At 40.3% G+C, this 22,681-nt stretch overlaps 1 protein-coding gene across 2 annotated transcripts; it reads left to right on the top strand.

Moving 5' to 3' along the window:
* Positions 1–1,044: 1,044 nt before the first annotated feature.
* nars1 (asparaginyl-tRNA synthetase 1) lies at positions 1,045–19,866 on the top strand. Of its 2 annotated transcripts, none has more exons than XM_079581269.1 (15): positions 1,045–1,146; positions 5,052–5,134; positions 5,213–5,278; positions 5,391–5,487; positions 5,580–5,665; positions 7,244–7,322; positions 7,388–7,458; positions 8,188–8,274; positions 10,494–10,715; positions 12,305–12,504; positions 12,576–12,711; positions 14,106–14,219; positions 17,236–17,367; positions 17,438–17,569; positions 19,661–19,866. In XM_079581269.1, exons 1-15 carry the CDS (start codon positions 1,104–1,106, stop codon positions 19,790–19,792), a joined length of 1,680 nt encoding a protein of 559 aa, XP_079437395.1. In that variant the 5' UTR covers positions 1,045–1,103; the 3' UTR covers positions 19,793–19,866. The 2 variants fall into 2 exon arrangements, with proteins under 2 accessions (XP_079437395.1, XP_079437396.1); XM_079581270.1 differs by having other exon boundaries at positions 1,058–1,125.
* Positions 19,867–22,681: the final 2,815 nt, after the last annotated feature.

Below are 22,681 nucleotides of genomic sequence, written 5' to 3'. Positions count from 1 at the left end.
ATGAATAAAAACATAAAACTTACCAGATACCAGTTAGTTACCCACTCTACATTTAAAATAAAAATTATACAGCGAGTAAATAAATTACTAATATCTAATATATATTTATTTTAACATGTTTTAACGTCAACTCATTAACTACTACTCTTTTTTTTTTCACAGGGATGGACGAAATTACCTTCAACTTTATTAAGTTTAGGTCTGAAAATGACGTCAGCTGCATGGCTAAAAAGAAAAGCATCAAAATGAAGAAAAGAAAAGTCAACAAAAACCTGAGAAAAACAAAACAAAACAAAAACTGCAAAAACGTGAGAAAAACACAACAAAAAAATGATAGAAAAAATAATTTAAAAATATGACAAAAATGTGGCGACGTGACGAAAAGTTTCCGTCACTTTTGAGGGTCTTAGCTTTCAAATGAGGCGTTACATTGTTGCTCTCCAGTCGAGAAGCTTTTAGATTTGGGTAAAGCCCAGTATAAAATAACATGAATCTAAAAGGAATTCCGTGGAGTATGGTGTGCCACAAGGTTCAATTTTGGGACCATTATTATTTATTATTTATATTATGATGATTTTGCTTCTGTTTCTACAACCTGTTCTTTTTGCTGATGATACCAATCAAAAAAAATAAAAATAAAACCCGAACTGGGGGAAATGCACTCGTTAATGTTAAGGCGGGGGGTAAGAGGTTAAAATATGTATTTGTGGAAGTGTCACAATTACGCTAATTTGGGCCAGGCTGGTCAGAGTCCAGGGCTGTTTTTCAGTCCCAGTCCGCCCCTGCCAACAGCTGAAGCAGGAGATCTGTGGGCTGGAGCAGAGGAGCACCAAAGCTGAGCAGCTCCTGTTGGGACGGGGCCAGATACTACTCGGGTCTGCAGCTTTCCCCTACTCCTGATATCCCTTCGCCTGCGCTCATTCCCGCTCTGAACCAGCAGGGGGCGGCGACTCACAGCTTCCTCCTCACACTCTCCGCAGAAGAAGAAACGCCGCTTCAGTGACAGCTCATTCAGTCAGACTTCTCTCGGGGTCGGACCTCTTTTTGTCCATTTACACCCTGTTCTGTCTCGGCTCAGCTGCTTCGGGACTCCCGGCTTTGTCATGGCGGACGACGTGGCCAAAGGTGTGGGAAAAGTCTCCGTGGGTAAGACGACAAAGGGGGGCAGAGGCTGAGCTAGCCGCTAGCTCCACAACAAGCATGTGCCAATGTTGCGTCAGTGTCGCTCCCGCATCGTTTTTGAAGCACAGGGGAATGTTTACGTCCCGGTTTGGGGGCAGGCGGCGGTAGGAGGTGTAGTTTGGTCTTCGCTAATGTTGTTTGGAAACATGGATCCATTTGTTGGTCCGATGATGAGTCAGATGAGTCTAAATGGGTCGTTAGCATTAGCTTACAGACATGGCATCCTTTTTGACTTGAGATGTCCACCTTCGTGTGCACTGTGGATCACAATATGTAGAAAATACGCCATCATAAATACAGGCCGTGACTTCTGTTTACCAAAATATCTCGTTTGTTTCTGCAGTGATTTAATATGATTACTAGCTAGCTAAATGCAGAGGTGGGTAGAGTAGCGACATTTACTCAACTTTCATTTTACTCGAGTAGAAGTGAAAAGTAGTGAACGAAGTATGTACCCAAGTAAGAGTAAAACGTATTTGGAGACAGTTTTACTCGAGTAGCTAGTTACTGAGCGTTCGCGTTGGCGGTAACTATGGTGACGGGCGTACTGCGGATATTTTTGTCTTCGTTTTGGGCTAATATCGCAGTCATTACTGGGAGAATCCACATGAAACAAAAACTGCCTCTAAGTTCATAGTGTTCTCTGTACATATATAAAGTAATATCCAATTAATTCCTCATAAAGGCGTCCAAAAGTGGAGACGATATTCAAAAATGAGTGTGACGTTGGTCAGTAGAAAGGACTTTCTGCCCTGAAAATAATACCGTAAATTCTCTAATACTGGCCTGTATTCCATTAGAGGCCGGGTGTCTGGCCGGGTTCGCGGCTGGTGGAGGCAAATTAAAGCCGGTCTCTAAAACAGGCCGGGGCTTTTATTAGAAACTATAGTGGTAGAAATATTCCCCATGTTAGGAATTTGTCTCATACTGGTGTAAATGAAAACTCACGTGCAGGAAGTAACAAACGGGAACCCGGGCCTATGGGGGACGCTGCGGAGGAGCTGATCCGAGCGTAACTTTGACACAGATTTAGCCACTTTTCAAACCTCCTGTGACTATTTGTAGAAACAGGGAAAGCAACAAATGTTTGTGACCCTCCAGGGTTTTAATAAAGTCACCATCGCGTCTTCAAAGCACGTCCAGCTGCTCCGTGTGCAGGTCAGTCCCACGCCTCAAAATAACTCCTCCCATCAGCGCGAGCGTCTCGTCTTCTCTCGGGTCAGTCTCATGATCGATCACAAACACAAACGCTCCGTCTAAACTCGCCTTTTACACAAGATAACAACAAATAATCCGGTCCGCGGTAAAAACGAAACAGAAACCTGCAGTGACACTGATGTCAAAGCTCCGCTAACAGCAACAAAACACTTCCTGTTGTCCCGACAAAATAAAAGGCGTCAATGTTCCAGCCGCTGGGAGAGGGTTTGAAATGTTCATTAATAAATGAACCTAATATTTTAGGTGCAAATGGACACAAATCTCGTTTTCCTGGTCGTCCATTTTGCTCAACGAAATAAAGGCCTGTCTCTAATTGTGGCCTGGTTCCAATAAAGGCCTGGTCCTGATGCCCTTGAGTAAATAAAGGCCCCGGCCGATATTAGAGCATTTACGGTATGTCAGGTTTTTGAATAGTCACAATCAAATACTGATGAGGTACAACATTTGTTTTGGCGATTTCTTACAGTATTTCTCCCATAGAGTTGTATTGGCCCCTGCTCTCCACCGGACATTATGACATCACATTCTATATCGGGAATGCCACCTGTTACTACACTATAGTAGCTCATGCTTAGCTTCAAATAAACAGGTCTTCATGTTATTCATTAGACTTAAACTATGAAGTAGCATTTTACAAAGTGTTAAGAACTGATAAATAACCAACGTATCTGAAGATTTATTCATCAGAAGTGAGGCGTTGCTTTTTCTCACCTACGAACTGAGGATGCTGTTAAAACTAGTTTAGCCGGAAATTTCTGTAACGTGCAGACTTTTCTGAATGTTGGTGCCAAACCACATAAAATGAAAGTGATTTGACAGGAACATCGTGTTGTACCTTGTTCTATAAAGTTGTCCCACAAGGCCTTTTTATTTTTAAAGTTCCCAGACAGAAAAGGAGGCATATAGGGCACGGTTTGAATTCTCCTCTGAGATTAGCCACACAAACAAATTCACTGCTTCTAATCCGGGAAGAGCCCACTTTTAAACATTTATCTCATACAGTCTGGCCTTGTCCTTCCCGTGTCTTCAACAGATTTCATTCCAGACACAAACCTTGTTGTGTCTATACACGACACACGCAGCTGGCGATTACAGGAAGTTGCATCAACTACTTTCAGTTTCACACCGGTTCTTCAAGGAAGTTGCTCTTTGTGCTACTTTTGATCTGGAGTTGAATAAGGCAGTGGTCCCTAAAGTGGCCTTCAAAGCTGGTCTACTGATAAAGTACATGGAGAAAAAGACTGCCTGACTTTTGAATCCAGTTAGCCATGTGTGTATATATAGCCGTGTAAATAAAGGTTTTTTATAATCTATTTCTATCACAGATTTAAAGGAAATTTGTACAATCCTTTTTTTGGGTCAAATATTTATCACATTTTTGTCATTTTTTCGTCAATTTTTCATCCAATATTTGTCATTTTTTGTCACATTTTGTCATTTTTTTGGTCGAATTTTTTCACACTTTTGTCACATTTTTGTATTTTTTTGTCATTTTTTAGTCACATTTTTGTCACTTTTTCGTCCATTTTTTATCCATTTTTTGTCACATTTCGTCACATTTTTGTATTTTTTTTGTCAAATTTTATCAAATTTTTGTCATTTTTTCATAAATTTTTCGTCACTTTTTTTGTCACATTTCCATCATTGTTTTCGTCTCAGTTTTGTCGCTTTTTTCACAGCTTTTTTCCACCTGAACCGAGCACATTTTCTCCATTTTGGCTTTACCCCAGTCCAAAAGCTTCTGGAATAAAGCTGTGAAAATGGCAACAAAACTGAGACGAAAACAAGGATATAAATGTGACAAAAAAGTGAGAAAACATTGGCAAAAAAGTGATGAAAAATTGATGAAAAATTGGCAAAAATGTCACAAAAATGTCACAAGAAATTGACAATTTGACAAAAAATTACTGAAATTTGACAAAAAAAATTACCTAAAAAAATTACAAAAATGTGTCCAAAAAATGACAAAAAAGTTACAAAAATGCGATAAATAATATTTGACAAAAAAATTACCAAAAAAATGACCAAACATTTGACAAAAAATGACTAAAAAATGACAAAAATGAGTTGAATACCCAACAAAAATGATGGAAAAAAAATCTGATGACGTGAGGAAAAAGATCCTCTCGGTTCAGGCGGCAGTTAAGAGGTTAATAAATTGGAGATTAGATTAAAATCTCATGAATTATTCGGCCCTGGTGGAACTGTTGGGTCATTGCACCCGCTGCATTTGAATTTAGAGCCAAAGGGCCCCTGCTGTTTCATTCCTCCAGTGAATGCAGCACAGGACCTTAAAGCAGTACTAAGTAACGTGTTTACCTTAATAAATCCTCTCCGTAGTCCCTGTGGGGGTAATACAAGTGTTTATGGGATGATCGGAGGGTCTTTCATCTCCCCCTGGTGTCTCTGGCCAGAAAACCACAATTGACACTTGACTGCTACCGGGCTGGAGCCACCAATACACACTAATGGAATCACGAAGAAGAAGCTAACATGCTAACGGGCAAAGCTATTACTATTTACAGCCAAGTTTGAGTGAAAAAAATGATCTCCATTGATGATCTGCTGACCATGAATCTATATGATATTGAATTTCTCTGATTATATTGCCCTTACTAATAAAAAAACCTTGCGTAATCTTGCCTTTCCAGGTGAGCTGTACGTGTCGGATAAGTGCGGCAGTGACCAGGATGGAGATGGCACCGAGCAGAAGCCTTTCAAGACTCCCCTCGGGGTAAGACACAGCCAGCAGATCCCGTACGTTCATCCACCTCCTGAGGTTTTTAACCAAATCTGTGCCGTGTCCTTGCAGGCGCTGCTCTTCGCTGGGAAAGAGCCTTTTCCCACCATCTACGTGGAGTCACAGAAGGACGGAGAGGTCTGTTGCCGCACTCAAAACTCTAAATTCCAATCGTTTGGGAATGTAGCATAGCTTTGTAAGGGCTAAATTTTCTCTCTGAATGATTTTTCTTTTGTTCTCCTTGCTGCAGCGATGGGCAGTGATTTCCAAAACCCAGATGAAGAACGCGAAGAAGGCTTTTAACCGCGAGCAGATGAAGAGCGACTCCAAAGACAAAAAAGAGGCGAGTGGATGTGCAGATTGATAAGATTTCAAGTCCCGACTGCCTGTGCGTGATTGATGTTTAAAGTGTCGAATGTAATGTCGATGATTCAGGCAGAGGACAACGACAGGAGAGAGAAGAACCTGGAGGAAGCCAAAAAGATCGTCATCGAGAAGGACCCCAGTTTACCCGAGCCACCCACGGTAACCAAAACACGAAGAGTTAAAAAAATGACAAAAGGGCGACACAATTAAAGGCACACTGCGTAGCATTTTGGACTACACTGTTGACATCAGTACAAAACATGCTTCCAATGAGCAGCTCGACACAGAAAATTATGTTTTTGCAGTGGGTAATCAAAGAATGGATTTAGATGAGGAACTATCTGGTTTAACCCCTTAACTCCCACCTGAACCGAGCACATTTTCTCCGGTTTGGCTTTACCCCAATCCAAAAGCTTCTGGAAAAAAAGGTGTGAAAATAGCAACAGAACTGGGATGAAAACGATGATAAGATGTGACAAAAAAGTGAGAACATTTTGACAAAAAAGTGATGAAAAAATGACCTATATGTGACAAAAGATGACAAAAAAGTGAGAAAACTTTGACAAAATTGACAAAAAAAGACCCAAAAATGACAAAAAAAAAGACAAAAAAGTGACAAAAAAAGACAAAAAAAATGACAAAAAAATTGACCCAAAAAATGACAAAAAAGTGAGAAAACTGACAAAAAAGTGACGACAAATGACAAAAAAGACAAAAAAATGGACCAAAAAAAGACATAAAATGTGACCAAAAAAGGACAAAAAAGGACAAAAAAGTGAGAAAACTTTGACAAAAAACTGACGAAAAAAGACACAAAAATTACCCAAAAAAAGACAACAAAAATGTGACACAAATGTGACAAAAAATTACCCAAAAAAATTACAAAGTGAGTTGAAAAAAATGAGCTGAATACCCCCCAAAAAAAGGATGGAAAAAAATATGATGACGGGAGGAAAAAGATCCATTTAGATGAGCTTTGTAGATCTTTCTCCAGCTTTACCCCAGTCCAAAAGCTTCTGGAAAAAAGGTGTGAAAATAGCAACAAAACTGAGACAAAAACAAGGATGAAAATGTGAAAAAATGGACGAAAAAGTGACAAAAAATTGACGAAAAATTGAGAAAAAATGGACGAAAAAGTGACACAAAATTTACAAAAAACGTGCAAAAAAAATTACAAAAATGGATAAAAATTTGACAAAAAACTGCAAATAATTTGACGAAAAAGTGACAAAAAAGTCACGAAAATTTGACAAAAATGAGACGACTGCCCAACAAAAGTGATGAAAAAAAATCAGATGATGTGAGGAAAAAGATCAATTTAGTTTTGTAGGTCTTATCTTTCAAATGAGGTGTTACACTGACCTAAAGGATTTGGGTAAAGCTGAACTGGAGAAAATGCTCTCTGTTCAAGCGGGAGTTAAGAGGTTAAGTTATGAAAAAGCAACAAAAACGCAACTAAAAACAACAAAGTTCCAGGAACGCTACAAAATTGTGACAAAAAAAAGCAATGAAAAGTCGAAAAGCTCTTAGATCTGGGCATTTTTTCACGATTTTTTATTCACTTTTTTTTTATTTTACACCGCAAACTCATGCATATTGAAGATGCAAAACAATGTGCTCCAAAACAAATGCATTCGGCTCCAAAAAAATCTGTAAATCAGTCAGTTTCACACACACTTTGGCTGAAAAGCATCGCTCTCTGGGGAAAAATGGGTTAAGGTTGTTCGTTCTGTGCAGGCCAAAATCCAGGAGCTGGAGGAGAAGAGAGGCAGCAGAGTGAAGGTGTTCGGCTGGGTGCATCGTCTGCGCAGACAAGGTGAGGAAAGCGAACGCACCACTCAACAAGAGCGCCCACTCATCCTCTGTGTGACTGTGTCGCAGGGAAGAACCTCATGTTCGTGGTGCTCCGGGACGGCACGGGCTTCCTGCAGTGCGTCCTGTCCGATAAACTGGTACGGCTTCTGCTTCAACACATTCTCTTCCTATAGGCTTAATGCTCACTGCCTTTCTGAAGAGTCTTTAAAATAGAGGTGGTGCAGGCATGGAAATCAGCTGATGTAAAGCCGATATCTCCGGAACAAAGAGTGACAGACGACTTTTTTGACGACTAAAATTGGACTAAAACTAAATTAAAAGTTTCTCATGAGAACTATGACTAAAATGTCCAGATATTTCAGTCAACTAAAATAAGACTAAATAAAAATGAGAAGGAGAGACTAAAATCATCCAAACTTCTATTGACCGTCTGAAAAAGCCTCAGATCATTTAAATTAAATTAAATGTTTGTGATCGTCTAGTGTAATAATCGAAAACGTAATCGAATTTCGATTAATTCCACAGCCCTAATTAGGAGCATGTTTCCTACAGCCACTAGAGGACGCTCTAGCCTTGTGTTCTAGTATCTGCTTCTGCTGTACCACTGTTCTCCGTCTGGGATTCTGTAAAACCAATTTTGACTTATAGCCCGGAAAATATAATATATTCGGTCATATCTGTTGGAGTTCTACCTTTTGGGAAGCTGCATGGATCATTTTGTCAGTACATTTATACAGTTAAGGCTCTGACTCGCTTTCGGTTCCGGAGATATCGGCCTTTAAGCAGCATGATATCGGCTCGAGCTGCTATTATTCCACTTTCACGTACCACACTCTTCACTGTGCTTGTGCGTCTCCTGTTTTCAGTGTCAGTGCTACAACGGGCTGGTGCTGTCCACGGAGAGCACTGTGGCTCTGTACGGCACCGTGACTCCGGTCCCCGAGGGCAAACAGGTGAGCTATCTTTATCCTCGCCAACAGAAGCACCACCTTCACACTCAACTTGTTTACGCAAGTCGTTGGAGACAAGCCTTCGAAATAATACAACGGAGCTGGAAAGGCTTTTTCGACGCCAACAGGGCTGATGGTTATGAAAAATCTGGCCCAGTAAAAAATGTAATTGAATAGTCCTGGTGTAAAGGGTGAGTTGGTCTTTTGTTTTTTTTCTCTGACATTAAAACTAAGATGTCAGGATGTCAAAACCAGCCAGAAAACTCAAATCCATGTTTTCACCTGCCGTGTCTCGCCTTTAACAAACAGGGCAATATTCTGCGGGTCACATGTGCATCTTTGAAGTCTTACCTCCTTTTCGTCCTTCGTTGGTTTATCCAAGTCAATGCTCTCAGCTCCGATGTGAGCGATGTGGGCGAGTTTCACAGGAAATGTTAAAACTCTAAATTTACATAAGGTCTGACTCAATAAGATCAATCTAAACACAGTTAAACAGTTAAGTTTGAAATATTAAAGTATATAAAAGGTCTCAAGTGTCGTTGATCCCAAGGTCCGAGGAGAAACCACCAGAATTCAGTAGCTTTTATTCCCTATAACAATTACAATTTCTTGGTGGTTAATAACATGAAGCATAAACAATGAACTAAATATGTATCTGGTGTGTTAACGTCACAAACAGCTCAGATAGCTTTAGCTGTAGCTCTAGCTTTTAGCCCGTGATTAGCTTGTTTTGTTTACTGTTTACTTGTTTATTGCAGTAGCTTCCGCTCTCTCGCTCACTCCTATCTTTCTTTCTGCTGCTCGATTAGCCTGCAGCGCCCTCTAGCGGCATGTGAAAGTATTATGAATTTAAAAAAAGGGTGAAAAAAGTCACACATTAGTCGCTCCGGAGTATAAGGCGCACCCCTCGCCAAACTATGAAATAAAGTGCGACTTATAGTTCGGAAAATACGGTATCTGAATGCTAAAGTCCCTGACAATATACACGGTGCTCGAACGGGGCAGTCCCAAGAAAACGGCACCGTCGAACTGCGCTCTTACAAATGTATATCAGAAAAAATGTGACGTTCACGAAGAGAGATAGGAGGTGAGTGGAGCTCGGGACAAGGTCATCAAGCCTTTCTCTCAGTAGTTTTCCACTAGTAGAAGTGTCTTCCTGTTGCTTTATGTGGAGTTATTTTTCACAGCTCTGGTGAGGGCGCCGGACGTCTCCACAGGTTTAAGCAAAAGAATGCAAGAGCAAGAAATGGTGTATTAACCTCTTAACTCCCGCCTGAACCAAAAACTAAAACTAAAACCCAAAACTAAATTGACTTTTTTTTTTCATCACTTTTTTTGTTGGACAGTCATCTCATTTTTGTGAAATTTTTGTGACTATTTTATCACTTTTTCGTCAAATTTTTCGATTTTTTTTTGGTCAAATTTTTGTGACTATTTTGTCACTTTTTCGTCAAATTATTCGCATTTTTTGTCAAATTCTTATCACTTTTTTGTCCATTTTTTTGTCACTTTTTCGTCCATTTTTTCTCAATTTTTCGTCAAATTTTTCTCACTTTTTTGTAAATTTTTAATGCATTTCTGTCATTTTTTTGTAAATTTTTTGTAAATTTTTTGTACATTTTTTTGTCACTTTTTCGTCAAATTTTTCAATTTTTTTGGTCCATTTTTTGGTCACTTTTTTGTCACTTTTTCGTCCATTTTTTCTCAATTTTTCGTCAAATTTTTCTCACTTTTTTGTCCATTTTTAATCAATTTGTCATTTTTTTGTACATTTTTTGTACATTTTTTGTCACTTTTTCGTCAAATTTTTCAATTTTTTTGGTCCATTTTTTGGTCACTTTTTTGTCACTTTTTCGTCCATTTTTTCTCATTTTTTCGTCAAATTTTTCTCACTTTTTTGTCAATTTTTTATCCATTTCTGTCATTTTTTTGTACATTTTTTGTCACTTTTTCGTCCATTTTTTCTCACTTTTTTCACATTTTCATCCTTGTTTTCGTTTCAGTTTTGTTGCCATTTTCACACCTTTTTTCCAGAAGCTTTTGGATTGGGGTAAAGCTGGAGAAAATGTGCTCGGTTCAGGCGGGAGTTAAGGTGTTAAAGCACATAGATTAAACTCATCAAAAACATTCAATAGCTTTATAGAATTTCCGGTTAACGATACCTGGGACAGTGCAGTGTTGTACAAAGACGAACTCCCTGGTTTCCCATTGTTTTTCCGCAGGCGCCCGGAGGCCACGAGCTGCACTGCGACTTCTGGGAGCTGATTGGGCTGGCTCCAGCAGGGGGCGCCGACAACCTCCTGAACGAGGAGTCTGACGTGGACGTGCAGCTGAACAACAGGCACATGCTGATCCGAGGGGAGAACGTGTCCAAGATCCTCAGAGTGAGGTCGACGGTCACCCAGTGCTTCAGGGACCACTTGTTCAGCAGAGGATACTACGAGGTAAACGTGGCTTCACACCTAATGGAATAAATGGATTCACAGTGTGTTATGGTTATAGCCCTAGTTTTTGGGCCCCTTGTCCATAAAACCTAAGAAAATATTGTTCGAATATCCATGTAGTTCATGTTTTTTCACATGTAGCATCATGTTAGCATTCTCGATTATTTATGTATTTATGGGCTGTTGAACCACTTTACTCCACTCCATGTCTTTGTATCTTTATTTAGTAGAAAACTATATTCACAATTCAGCATTTGTTAAAGTCGTTTTTGAATAATTAGAGAAAGCTTCGTTTTTTTCTAAATTGTTTTCCCCCTTAACTGTTTTCAAACATGACCATATATGGGCGATTCCAGAGATGCCGTCTCTATCTATACATTAGGCATATTACTTACCCTGGTACGTCTATTGACCTCATTCCGCCCCGCCCACTTTTGTCTTTTTTGCTTTGTCTCGGCACTTCCGTTGTCCTGTCACTTCCGGTCGAGTGCGAAGCCCATTCATTAAACGGAGAATGAGGGAAAATGTCCGCCGCTAAAATTAGGGTTGGGCGATGTTTACAGTAAAGACATTTACATAGCCTGTATAGAAGCTGCATATTATTTATGTTAGGAAAATGTGAGATTGCAGGATAAATGGATTTAAACTAAACATGATCTGAACAGAGTCATGGAACACGACTTTTGCAACAGAAATGTGTTAAAACTCGTGCGTAAAGTCTGAGAGGAGAACGACTTATTCAGAGCGTGAACTCCAAGGCTCTTATCACTCTAATACAAATGTAAATCGGAGCTTATTATTTGCTCAATGTTAACGTAATGTTTAAGAAACAGTGGGTGAACGGGACAATATGTACAAGTTTGTGTCGTAGCTTATGTTTTTGAAGCCGCTCCACGCGCCGCCCGGTCCGTGAGCTCGTACCTCCTGCACCGCCTCTTTCCCTCCTCTCTCGGTCCTTCGTGAAACCCATGCGCGCTCAGCTAGCTAGTTTAGTTTTCGTACGAAGCAAAGCGAGACCACGCGGTGTTAAAGTGAAGCTTTTTAGAGAGAGAGCGAGACCCGCGCGTCAAATAGCGCAGCGTCTTTACTTTGATATTACGGCTAACACATCATGGCTTCTGGCAGGTACTGACACTAGCGCGTATATTAGTTATATCCGTGATTTAATTTACAGTGCAATCCCTGCAAAGTTTGTAGGTTTACAAGGCCCACAGAAGACCAGTGCGTGTTTCTGACAGGAGGGGGCGTGGCATCACGATGGTGGCTCTACATCGTGATGTTGCTCATTCATCACGATGGTCGATGACATCGTACATCGGCACAACCCTAGCTAAAATCTGATGTTTAGTAGATTAATATGTGTAAAACGTCCAATGTTCATTTGCACCAACACGTCAACACTGCAACGTTTCTCTGCGCGGCCTAAAATCGGCTTTGTTTTCGTGTATAAAACTGATTTTTATATATATATTTCTCCAGTCCAATGTTAACTGATAGGAGAAAAGGGGCGGGCACAGTTCATGGCGGCTCCCACGCGAGCCTCCGGAATAAGGTGAATTGACTTCTTTCATTCGTCTGTTTTGTGGCAGATCACTCCTCCCACGCTGGTGCAGACACAGGTGGAGGGCGGCTCCACCCTCTTCGGCCTGAACTACTTCGGGGAGCAGGCCTACCTGACGCAGTCCTCTCAGCTGTACCTGGAGACCTGCATCCCCGCGCTGGGAGACACCTTCTGCATCGCCCAGTCCTACCGCGCCGAGCAGTCCCGCACGCGCCGCCACCTGTCCGAGTGAGTCACGCAGCAGCAGCAGAAGAAGAAATGAAACGGACATGTGTACTTCATCCATGTGTTGTGTTCAGGTACACCCACATCGAGGCCGAGTGTCCCTTCATCTCGTTCGAGGACCTCCTGCAGCGCCTGGAAGACCTGGTTTGTGACGTGGTGGATCGGGTTCTGCGCTCTCCTGCGGGACAGCTGCTCTACGACATCAACCCTGTACGTTTTCACCCCTCGTTTGATAAGTTCTTACCTGGGTCAGTCACGCAAAAAGATCGAAGATGTTGTTAGCATTTAGCCTCTCCTCCTCCATGGACCCAAATGAGGGTGAAGCTAGAAGCGACCAAGGTCTTCCACGTTTTCTCTATTTAACCCCGTAACTCCCACCTGAACCGAGCACATTTTCTCCAGTTTGGCTTCACCCCAGTCCAAAAGCTTCTGGAGAAAAAGCTGTGAAAATAGCAACAAAACTGAGACGAAAACAATGATGGAAATGTGACAAAAAAAGTGAGAAAACATTGACAAAAAAGTGACGAAAAATGGATGAAAAAGTGGCAAAAATGTCACAAGAAATTGACAAAAAAATGACGAAAAAATGACAAAATGTTACCAAAAAATGACAAAAATTTGACAAAAAATTACAAAAAAATGGACAAAAAATGACAAAAAAATTGATTACAAAATGACAAAAAATTTACAGAAATGTGACAAAAAACTACAAAAATATGACAAAATGTGACAAAAAAAGACAAAAAAATTGATAAAACATTGACGAAAAAATGACAGAAATGTGACAAAAAAATGATAAAAATTTGACCAAAAAATGACAAAGATTTGACAAAATGTGACAAAAACATGACCAAAATGTGACCAAAAAAATGATAAAAAATTGACGAAAAAATGACAAAAAAGTTACAAAAATGAGTTGAATATCCAACAAAAAAATGATGGAAAAAAAATCTGACGTGAGGAAAAAGATCCTCTCGGTTCAGGCGGGAGTTAAGAGGTTAAATACAGTTACGTGAGTAGTTACACTATCACAGTATAGTTATATAGTTATACACAAAATTAAGCATGTCGACTTTACTGTGTGGACGTCAAAGTGCTCCTAAGGTATTATTACGCCTCACAATATAGTTCCCTTTTTAATCCTCTTAGAAAAAACTTGGTCCTGTGTGAATGTGACACATAAAAAGCAGATGTCAGGAGATATTTTGATTTGCTTGTCCTGTGCGAATCGGCGAAAACTCAAACCTGCTGGAACACGACTGTGGCGTTCATTTTGCCGTCTAAAATATTTAGTCGAAGTATATTTTCATCGACTAAAATATGACTGAATAAAAATTAAAAGAAGAGACTAAAATCATCCAAACTGCCAATGACAATTTGAAAGAGCCTCATGTCATTTACAATCGGTGCCAAAGGTGCAGCTCTGAGCTCTGTTCATGAGGAGAAGCTCCATGAAGCAGGACTTTGGTTAAATATGATGATAATAAATAAAAAGGTGACTAAATTTGACTGAATCGTGAGTAAAATTAAACATTTTTGTTAAAAGACTGACTAAATGATGAAATATGATGTTCACTTTGTCCACTCTGCTGTTGTTCTGCCAGGATTTTAAGCCACCGAAGCGGCCCTTCAAAAGAATGAACTACACCGAGGCCATCGAGTGGCTCCGAGAACACGACGTCAAAAAGGATGACGGCTCGTACTATGAGTTTGGAGAGGTGAGAAGTACCACACTTTACTGTAGTCTCAGTGCTCAATACATATCCGTTTACAAGACTGTTGACAGATTCAGTTTATTTGCCATTTGTAAAAAACACATGGGAGAAATGGTCCACCTTTGACTGATGATTTATTCTAATGGATGTTAGTCTAAATCATCAGTCACATATTTTTGCGTAGTAAAACTAAAGAAAAGCCAAATCATGCATAGTTAAAGGGGATGTTATGCAGCTACAATATGCTTAAGATTTAGGAGTAAGGACATATTTATTCTATACAATTTAATTCATTACCTGAACCAACAGCTTCAAAACTTCAACAAAATCTCTAAAGATGTATTTTTTTTCCGGTACCTGTAGCACCTTAACTATTTTCTGTATTTGGTCTCTGATTTGTATAGTAATAGAGGTTTTATGCTGGAGGGCTGGATTTGAATTATGATCTGGAACAGTTTAGGTTAAAATTTACCGCATTTTTTTTACTCTGACGTTTTTCCGTTTTGTTCAACTCTCTTTGCTCCTTGTTTGATGAAATGTTTGCAAACCTACAGAAATTAAAGGGACTATACAGAGTTAAAACAGTTAAAAGTAAGTGTTTGTCCTAATGTGTAGAATGAGCCTCTAAAATCCTGCACTGTCGCTCAAAAAAGGTGTTGCTTTGGGTCTGAAAATTGTCGTCATGCACGAGCTTAATATAGAAGCTGCAGTTACACGTAAGACCTGAGGTGGCAGTAGTGAGTATAAAGATGACCAAGCTTTTAAATTTTTTGGCGTTTGTGGCATTAAAGGAGCTATATCATGCTATTTTAGCCATTCCAAAGTTAAGTATAGGCATTTATATGATATATTGTACCTCTACCACTATGGAGCACTCGTTTTTGTGATAAATATAAGTGTTTTCTGGAGGTATTTTTCGAACCCGGAAGACAAAACGCTTCGATTCAGTTAACTCCGCCCCCTCTCTCCGCACATACTTTACCGTAATATAAATAAACAGCAATAAGTGAAGATACTTCACGATGCAGTTATAAGGAGTTGACATCTGCAACACAGCTTCATAAATGGCTAACACACATGCTAATATGCTAACACACAAGCTAATATGCTAACACACACATGCTAATATGCTAACACACACATGCTAATATGCTAACACACAAGCTAATATGCTAACACACACATGCTAATATTCTAACACACACATGCTAATATTCTAACACACACATGCTAATATGCTAACACACAAGCTAATATGCTAACACACACATGCTAATATGCTAACACACAAGCTAATATGCTAACACACACACATGCTAATATGCTAACACACAAGCTAACACACGTTTGGACTGACTCACCCTCTGGTCCATCGCTGTTTACATTATGGGACTTGTGTTGGTTATAAAAGTTAATCCACTTTGGTTCTGGTGAAGGTTCACCAAACATCCATCAGAGACAGTCACAGAAAAACAATATTTTGGTGACAGTCGCTGAATCCCAGAGAAAAAAAAACAGCTGAGTGGCCTCTCCTTGAAAAACGTTGAATAAACTCCCGTCCTCGTAGCCAAATGCGCTTCTTTTTCTCCGTGACATTATCGTTAGGTAAGAATAAAAAACAAGTGTGTCCAGAATAGGTTATAACGAGCTCCATCTTCAGCTGCAGCGCAAACATGACTGATCTGTTCAGACGCTCAGGGATGTGTTTGTTTTGGCCTCAGCTGACCTGGAAGCACCTCGGGCACATCCTTTTTTATTTTTTTTTATTTATTTTTTTTACTCTTTGTTTCTCTCTTACAACAGAAATAATGAAAACGCTGTTTTACAAATTAAAATCAGGCCGTAAGACATTACTTTACAGACGTCGAGCACTTCCGTTCCGCTGTGACGACACAACTGAACACTCAGTCGTTCACCAGGAGAGGGCGGAGCCTCAGAGAGCAGGATTCAGGAGGATTACTGAGAACTGCGTGAATGAAGCCACAAACCACTCTGGGGGTGTTTTTGATAAGGAAATAGCATAACAACATGGCTAAAAGCTCCAAAAAGCCGATTTTGCATGATATAGGACCTTTAAAACATGGTATTCTGGAAGTAAAATGGCATTAAAAAGCATTACATTTGACTTGCTTCTGCCTCTGTAAGCCCCGACTCACTCATGCACCACATTCATGAACTTTCCTCCATTTAATTTGTGCGGGAATAATCTGACCTTGTGCGGCAAATACAAATATTTGGGACATTTTATCACTGATGATTTGGCAGACGATGATGACGTGCTCCGACAGTGCCGCATGATGTATTACAATTTTCAATTACGATTTTCATAAAATATCTGTCCTCTTAAGTTAAGGCTATAACAGTTTTGTTTCTTTTAGTAAGACAGAGGGTTTAGTTTTACCTGCTTGACTAGTTTCGATCACTTCCTGTGATCTTCCTCAGAAGCGCCCCCTGGTGGTGGTGGTGTCGTGTCGTAGGCAGCTTACATGGATTTTCCAGTCAGTAGGGAGAGCTTACGCCCCCTACTGACTGGCAGTAAGTAACAAGTACCACCGCTGGATCAGAGAAGCCATCGAGATCAGGAAACGTGCATCAACATCTATGAACCGGGACGAGGGAGCGTACACCTTATCACACACCTGGGATAGGGGGCGTAAGCTCTCCCTACTGACTGGAAAATCCATGTAAGCTGCTACGACACATCACCTCCACCACCAGGGGGCGCTTCTGAGGAAGATTACAGGAAGTGATCGAAACTAGTCAAGCAGGTAAAACTAAACCCTCTGTCTTACTAAAAGAAACAAAACTGTAATATTACCATTACTACCATAGTTACTACAATTCTTGTCAAGAGTTAGATTCAATGAATGTTTTTGTCTTTTTTTGGGCTCCTTGGGCATCGAAGGCTATATATCTTGGATGAGTAATTTGATCCAGTTCCAACATTTCTAAAACATGAAGAATAATTTGACTGCATGTCCCCCTAAATCGACGGCTTGTGTTTCCGTGATGTTTCCAGGACATCCCAGAGGCTCCCGAGAGGCTGATGACCGACTCCATCAACGAGACCATCCTCTTGTGCCGATTCCCCGCCGAGATCAAGTCCTTCTACATGCAGCGCTGCTCCGACGACCGCCGCCTCACCGAATCGGTACCGTCCCAGGACCAACGGCATCGACACTCGGATCTAAAGATGTAATATTTCTGTTACTGGTTTACAGGTGGACGTGCTGATGCCCAACGTGGGGGAGATCGTGGGAGGTTCGATGCGTATCTGGGACAGTGAGGAGCTGCTGGAGGGATACAAGAGAGAGGGCATCGACCCCACGCCCTACTACTGGTACACGGACCAGGTACTGCCCCCGACCCCCTTCATCCACCCTCACACTTTTACCAGATAATCCAAGACATTTTTTAGAACTGTCTCGACATGATGTGGTTTAATATATTGTGTCGAATCACTTTCTGACAGTAGTTTCACTGAAAATGTTAAAACAATTATATTACTTTTGTTCTTTTAGTTCAACACTCGGAGGATTGTGTGATTTCAATAACACTTTAGAACAAATCTTTTATTGTTTTGTATAAAATCACAGTCAAACTTCACGGTCCCGAAACATTTCTACTTTTTTTACTCCCTTTTAGAACTTCACTGTTAACTTATTTTTTGATTTACTACATTTTTTTCATTTGACAGTGATATCCTGAATGTTATTATTAAATGTGTTTGTGAAGTGTTTTATGTTATTGAAGAATCTCCCCCTTAACACATCAGGACTTTTTTTTTTTCTTCTTTAAATACAGTTGACTCTGTGCATCACAACGCTGCCCAAGAAGTGACTTCCTGTTTCGATCCAGCACGCCAAAATAAAAGCACACAGTCTCATTGATTAGTTAAGCAGGCACTTGCAACATTACAAGAATATAATTAAATACGCACATATTAAGTGTTTTGTCTGTTAATAGTTAGGAAGACAGAAAGCTGAACTAATGAATAAGATGGTGCTTTTATTTTGGTGTGCTGGATCGAAACAGGAAGTCACTTCTTGGGCAGTGTTTTGATGTGAAGTTATGAACAGTCGATTCAAGTCATTTTTTGTAGCGCTTTATTAAAAAAAAAAGAAAGAAAATTCCATCACCAAGACAAAGAATGTGATGGAAGTCGGAACATCACATTCTTTGAAAGAATCTCAAAGCGTTACATTTTTGAAGTCGTTATAGTTTATTAAATGAAAATATATGTAAACAAATAATACATTTAAGATAAAATAGCTCCCTTGTATAGAATAAAATTATGAACTAATTCACACTCCAATGTTATGATGGACTGCAGCTCCAAAACTTGGCCATGGGACAAAATAAAATAAGTAATTTATGATACATTTTTGCTCATGTTTATGTGTGGGAATTTTTTTAAATGGAAAGAAGATGAACACAATTTCCAAACTGGTTTGTTGCCATAGGATGTGCCAACATAAATGTATGTATGGCTGTATTAGGGATGGGCCAAGATCTCACAAGATCAAATGCCACAAGACTTTTTGTCCCTGAGTCGATGAATATTGTGGATTCTGCCTTTAATTTTACTGCTTTGCATCCATTATACTCATTGTAGACTACTTAAAGGGATATTTCAGGATTTTTGACATCGGGCCTCATTTCCTAGTCATCCAGAGTGTTGCTGATTTCTGGAGATATTTTGTTTGTAATTCGTGCAGTTCTTGTGTTTGAAGAGTTTTGTGGCGCTAGGCTAATGCAAGGCTAGTGCATTTCTATGGTATCAGCTAGCCTGCATTAAAAACAGTCTGACCCGCTCCACAGAGCACCTGAAGCAAATCACTTATAACCTTATATTTGAGCAGCATCAGCTCCGTGGTTGTATAAGCTACGCGGCGGCGGAGTGATCTGCTAGAAAATAGTCCCTCAAAATGCGATCATTCATGTGATGCAGGGTCAGTTATATTCCAAACATTACTCTATGGACACAGACATTTATATGGTTAGTCTGGTGTTATAAGTGATTTGCCTCAGGTGCTCTGTGGAGCGGGTCACACTGTTTTTAATGCAGGCTAGCTGACACCATAGACATGCACTAGCCTAGCACTAGCCTAGCGCCACAAAACTCTCAGCAACACTCTGGATAACTAGGAAATGAGGCCCTATGTCAAAAATTCTGAAATATCCCTTTAAAGGTACTAAAAAATATATTTGGCTTGCACTTTTAACTAGATTTTCTCTCATGGAATGTGTGTCTCGGCCCACCCCTAGCATGTGTGTGGAAGATACATTCCTCCCTCAGAAGAAAAACATTCCATTTAATCAATCAAAACTTTATTTACAGAGCGCTGCTTTAGACAAAGTTATTATGCAAAGTGCTTAACAGATTGAATTGTTCTGTCATGCTGTTGTTTTGCGTTGGTTCACGTCTGCCCTTGTGTCCTCAGAGGAAGTACGGCACGTGTCCTCACGGGGGATACGGCCTGGGCCTGGAGCGCTTCCTTACCTGGCTCCTGAACCGACACCACATCAGGGACGTGTGCCTGTACCCTCGCTTCATCCAGCGCTGCCGGCCATAACGCCGCTCCTCTATCCAGGCTCTGACCCCCCGCTGCTGGGTGTAAAACCGCTCCACTCCCCCCCGATCACCATCCTCTGCTTCAGTCTGTTCACACCCAACATCACAGGAATACTGTACAACACACTGCTCTGTGTAAACTCTCATGTTCTGTGAAAGTGAAAATAAAGATTCAAACTCAACAATCGCTTTAAACTTATTCCAGTGATTATAGTTCCATAATCCATTGCGACTGTTCACAGAAATAACACCGTTAGATGATACAGCAACTTTTTGGTAACCCTCTGCAACTTAAAGGGCTAGATGCAAGTTTGCCATTTTATACTCACTACTGCCGCCTCAGGTCATATGTGTAACTGCACCTTCTATATTGAGCTCATGGACAACGCAGGATTTTAGAGGCAGTTGTGGTGAATAGATCTGAGCTCATTCTACACCTTAGGACATTGTTGGAACATGTAGGGGGAGGAAAATACATAATTTTGACATTTTTTGACTCTATATAGTCTCTTTAACGAAAGCTATTTGTGGAGCATAGACTACAGAGCATGTTCCAAAAGAGGTCGGAAAAATCTTACCCCATGAGGCGGGTGAGCAGCAACAATTGTCCAGACTGACATGTTTTGATGGCCCATTTTTTAAAATTTCTACTTCAGTGCGAAACCTTGTTGTCTCAACAGCCCTGATTTCCACTGAGAAAGTTTAAAGTTTCCTTTTTTCCGTGCGGTGTACTTTGGAAATATCTGAATCTTCACGTTATTTTATGCTTGCCTGCCCTATTATATCAAATACCAATGCCAAAACAATTATCGTAAATTGTATTTATTTGATGGGGACATTGCAGTTCAACATCGTACATAGCAGAAGAGTTATGGTCCATACTCAATAAAGGACTTTTATTTTTGCTGCATGACTCGAGTGCCTCGGACTTTATTGTGCTTTTTTTTGACTGCGTTCGCTACTTAGCACAAGCTACTCCACAAGCCAGTCTCAGCAAATGTATTCTTATCGTACATAACAGGTTTGTATCTGATGCGATGCCAAAAGTGAAGCCAGTGCCATGGTTGGGCCTTTCCACACCACATTTAAATCACGTTTGTGGTACTTTTTCAAATTCTGTAGCATATAAGAACCTGCTTCTATGAATTTAGTAATGTAATCGCTAAATTCATGTTTTGATCTGACGAATATTCCATTGTGTCACGGTTAAATAATGCACCGCTATTTGTTTTTTAGAGTGTTTGAGTTTAGTTCAGGAGTTATGTGGAGGGTTATAATGAAAGCCATTAAGCTTTTTGTTGGTAATAATTGGAATGACTGACGCAGAGAAACAGAGACGGGACTAAAAACACCCAAATCGAAGCCAAACAATGCCTAACAAATGTTTTTAAAAGTGATGCCAGGGTAAGTTTAAATATTTTTTTAATGGGCTAATACAGAATGAATTCATTATAATAACAAGAAATGCGAGTCAAACTCATCACTGACTTCAGTGCGGGTTTGATGTTTTAAAGGTGTTTCTGAGCTGCTGTGACTGACTGACTCCTCAAACATGCACAATGCTTTGTGTCGTTGTACCTTTTGGCAGGGCTGTAACGATGAAGGGGGCTCACTGGGCATTTGCTGAGAGGCCCCAACTTGAAAGGGGCCTAGAAATATAATTATTTAACACCAGATTGCAGGAAATCATATCTGAATTATGACAAATTTCTTGGGGGAGGACCCCACAACCCCACTTTCAGGAGGTTCTGATGGTCATGTGGGGTGGTGCCAAACCCCGTCTGATCCATTATGCAGCTCCTGATGTGCTCAGTCTTAGAATTTTATACCATTGCGAGACACTATCGGCATGAAGACGGCCCCCCAGCTAGCGACCGACCGATGTCTTACTCCAAAGTTTGGTGAAAAGTTTGCAGCCCTGCTAATAGATACAGACGGCATCTCATCATAGAAGGGGGCGTGGCTTCGCCGAGGGGGGGAATAGAATCTTTAGAGAAACACAATTTTGCACTCTTTTTAGCCATTTTCTGATGAATATGAACGTATTTATCACATAAGTAAAGTCAAGTCTAAATCAGGCCCATAAGGATCATTTCTCACAGCACATTGTTCAGTAGAAGTGAAAAAACGGCAGTTGTAGCTAGCGCTAGCTAGCTGCTAGCATTAGCCCGATGCTAACATGTAGCATCAGGTTAGCATTCTCCGTTATTTATGTATTTATGGGCTGTTGAACCACTTTGCTCCTCCCCATGTCTTTGTATCTTTATTTAGTTGAAAACCATATTCATAATTCAGCGTTTGTTAAAGTCGTTTTTGAATAATTAAAGAATGTTTAGATTGTTCTTCAAATTGTTTTCCCCCTAAACTGTTTTCACTGGGCGATTCCAGAGATGCCGTCTGTATCTATACACCGTCATAAAAGTGAAATTTTATTCATTTATAGAGTTCGGGAATGTGACGTCATATCGCTAAGCATTATGGGATTACCAGCAATTGTAAACTAATGGAGATTTTAAAAGCTAAAATACTGGAGTTATTGTTCACATTGAAACACTTGGACTCCACAGTTTTGAGTTAAATGTTTTTACCAGCAGTAACTCAGCAGCTAACGGAGCTGTTCCACGGCTTTTTTCTCCACTTTTTATAATGTTTTTAGCTAATGTTAATCTATGGAAATGTATGCTAGCAGCTGCAAAGATGGCGGATCTCCATGGTAACTGTGGACTTTCCCGAACTCTAGCTGTTGTTTTATTATAGGCTATATGCACAGTTTCCCCACGTGACGTCTTCCTGGACAGTCAGCCAGACGCAGCACTTCCTGTCGCTGGTCGTTTACGTTCACAATTAGCAGATTCCCACACAAAAATAGCGATAGCTCAGGATCTGGTTA

Source organism: Gobius niger, assembly GCF_951799975.1.
Source record: "Gobius niger genome assembly, chromosome: 22".
Lineage (NCBI taxonomy): Eukaryota > Metazoa > Chordata > Actinopteri > Gobiiformes > Gobiidae > Gobius > Gobius niger.
This window is presented reverse-complemented; position numbering and strand designations above follow the sequence as displayed.

What these genes read in the sequence shown, in the direction of transcription:
- nars1 (XM_079581269.1), top strand. Translation starts at nt 1,104, where the DNA reads ATGGCGGACGACGTGGCCAAAGGTGTGGGAAAAGTCTCCGTGG. An exon ending in TGTGGGAAAAGTCTCCGTGG is followed by an intron (nt 1,147 to 5,051) that starts GTAAGACGACAA and finishes TTGCCTTTCCAG; the next exon opens with GTGAGCTGTACGTGTCGGAT. An exon ending in CTTTCAAGACTCCCCTCGGG is followed by an intron (nt 5,135 to 5,212) that starts GTAAGACACAGC and finishes GTGTCCTTGCAG; the next exon opens with GCGCTGCTCTTCGCTGGGAA.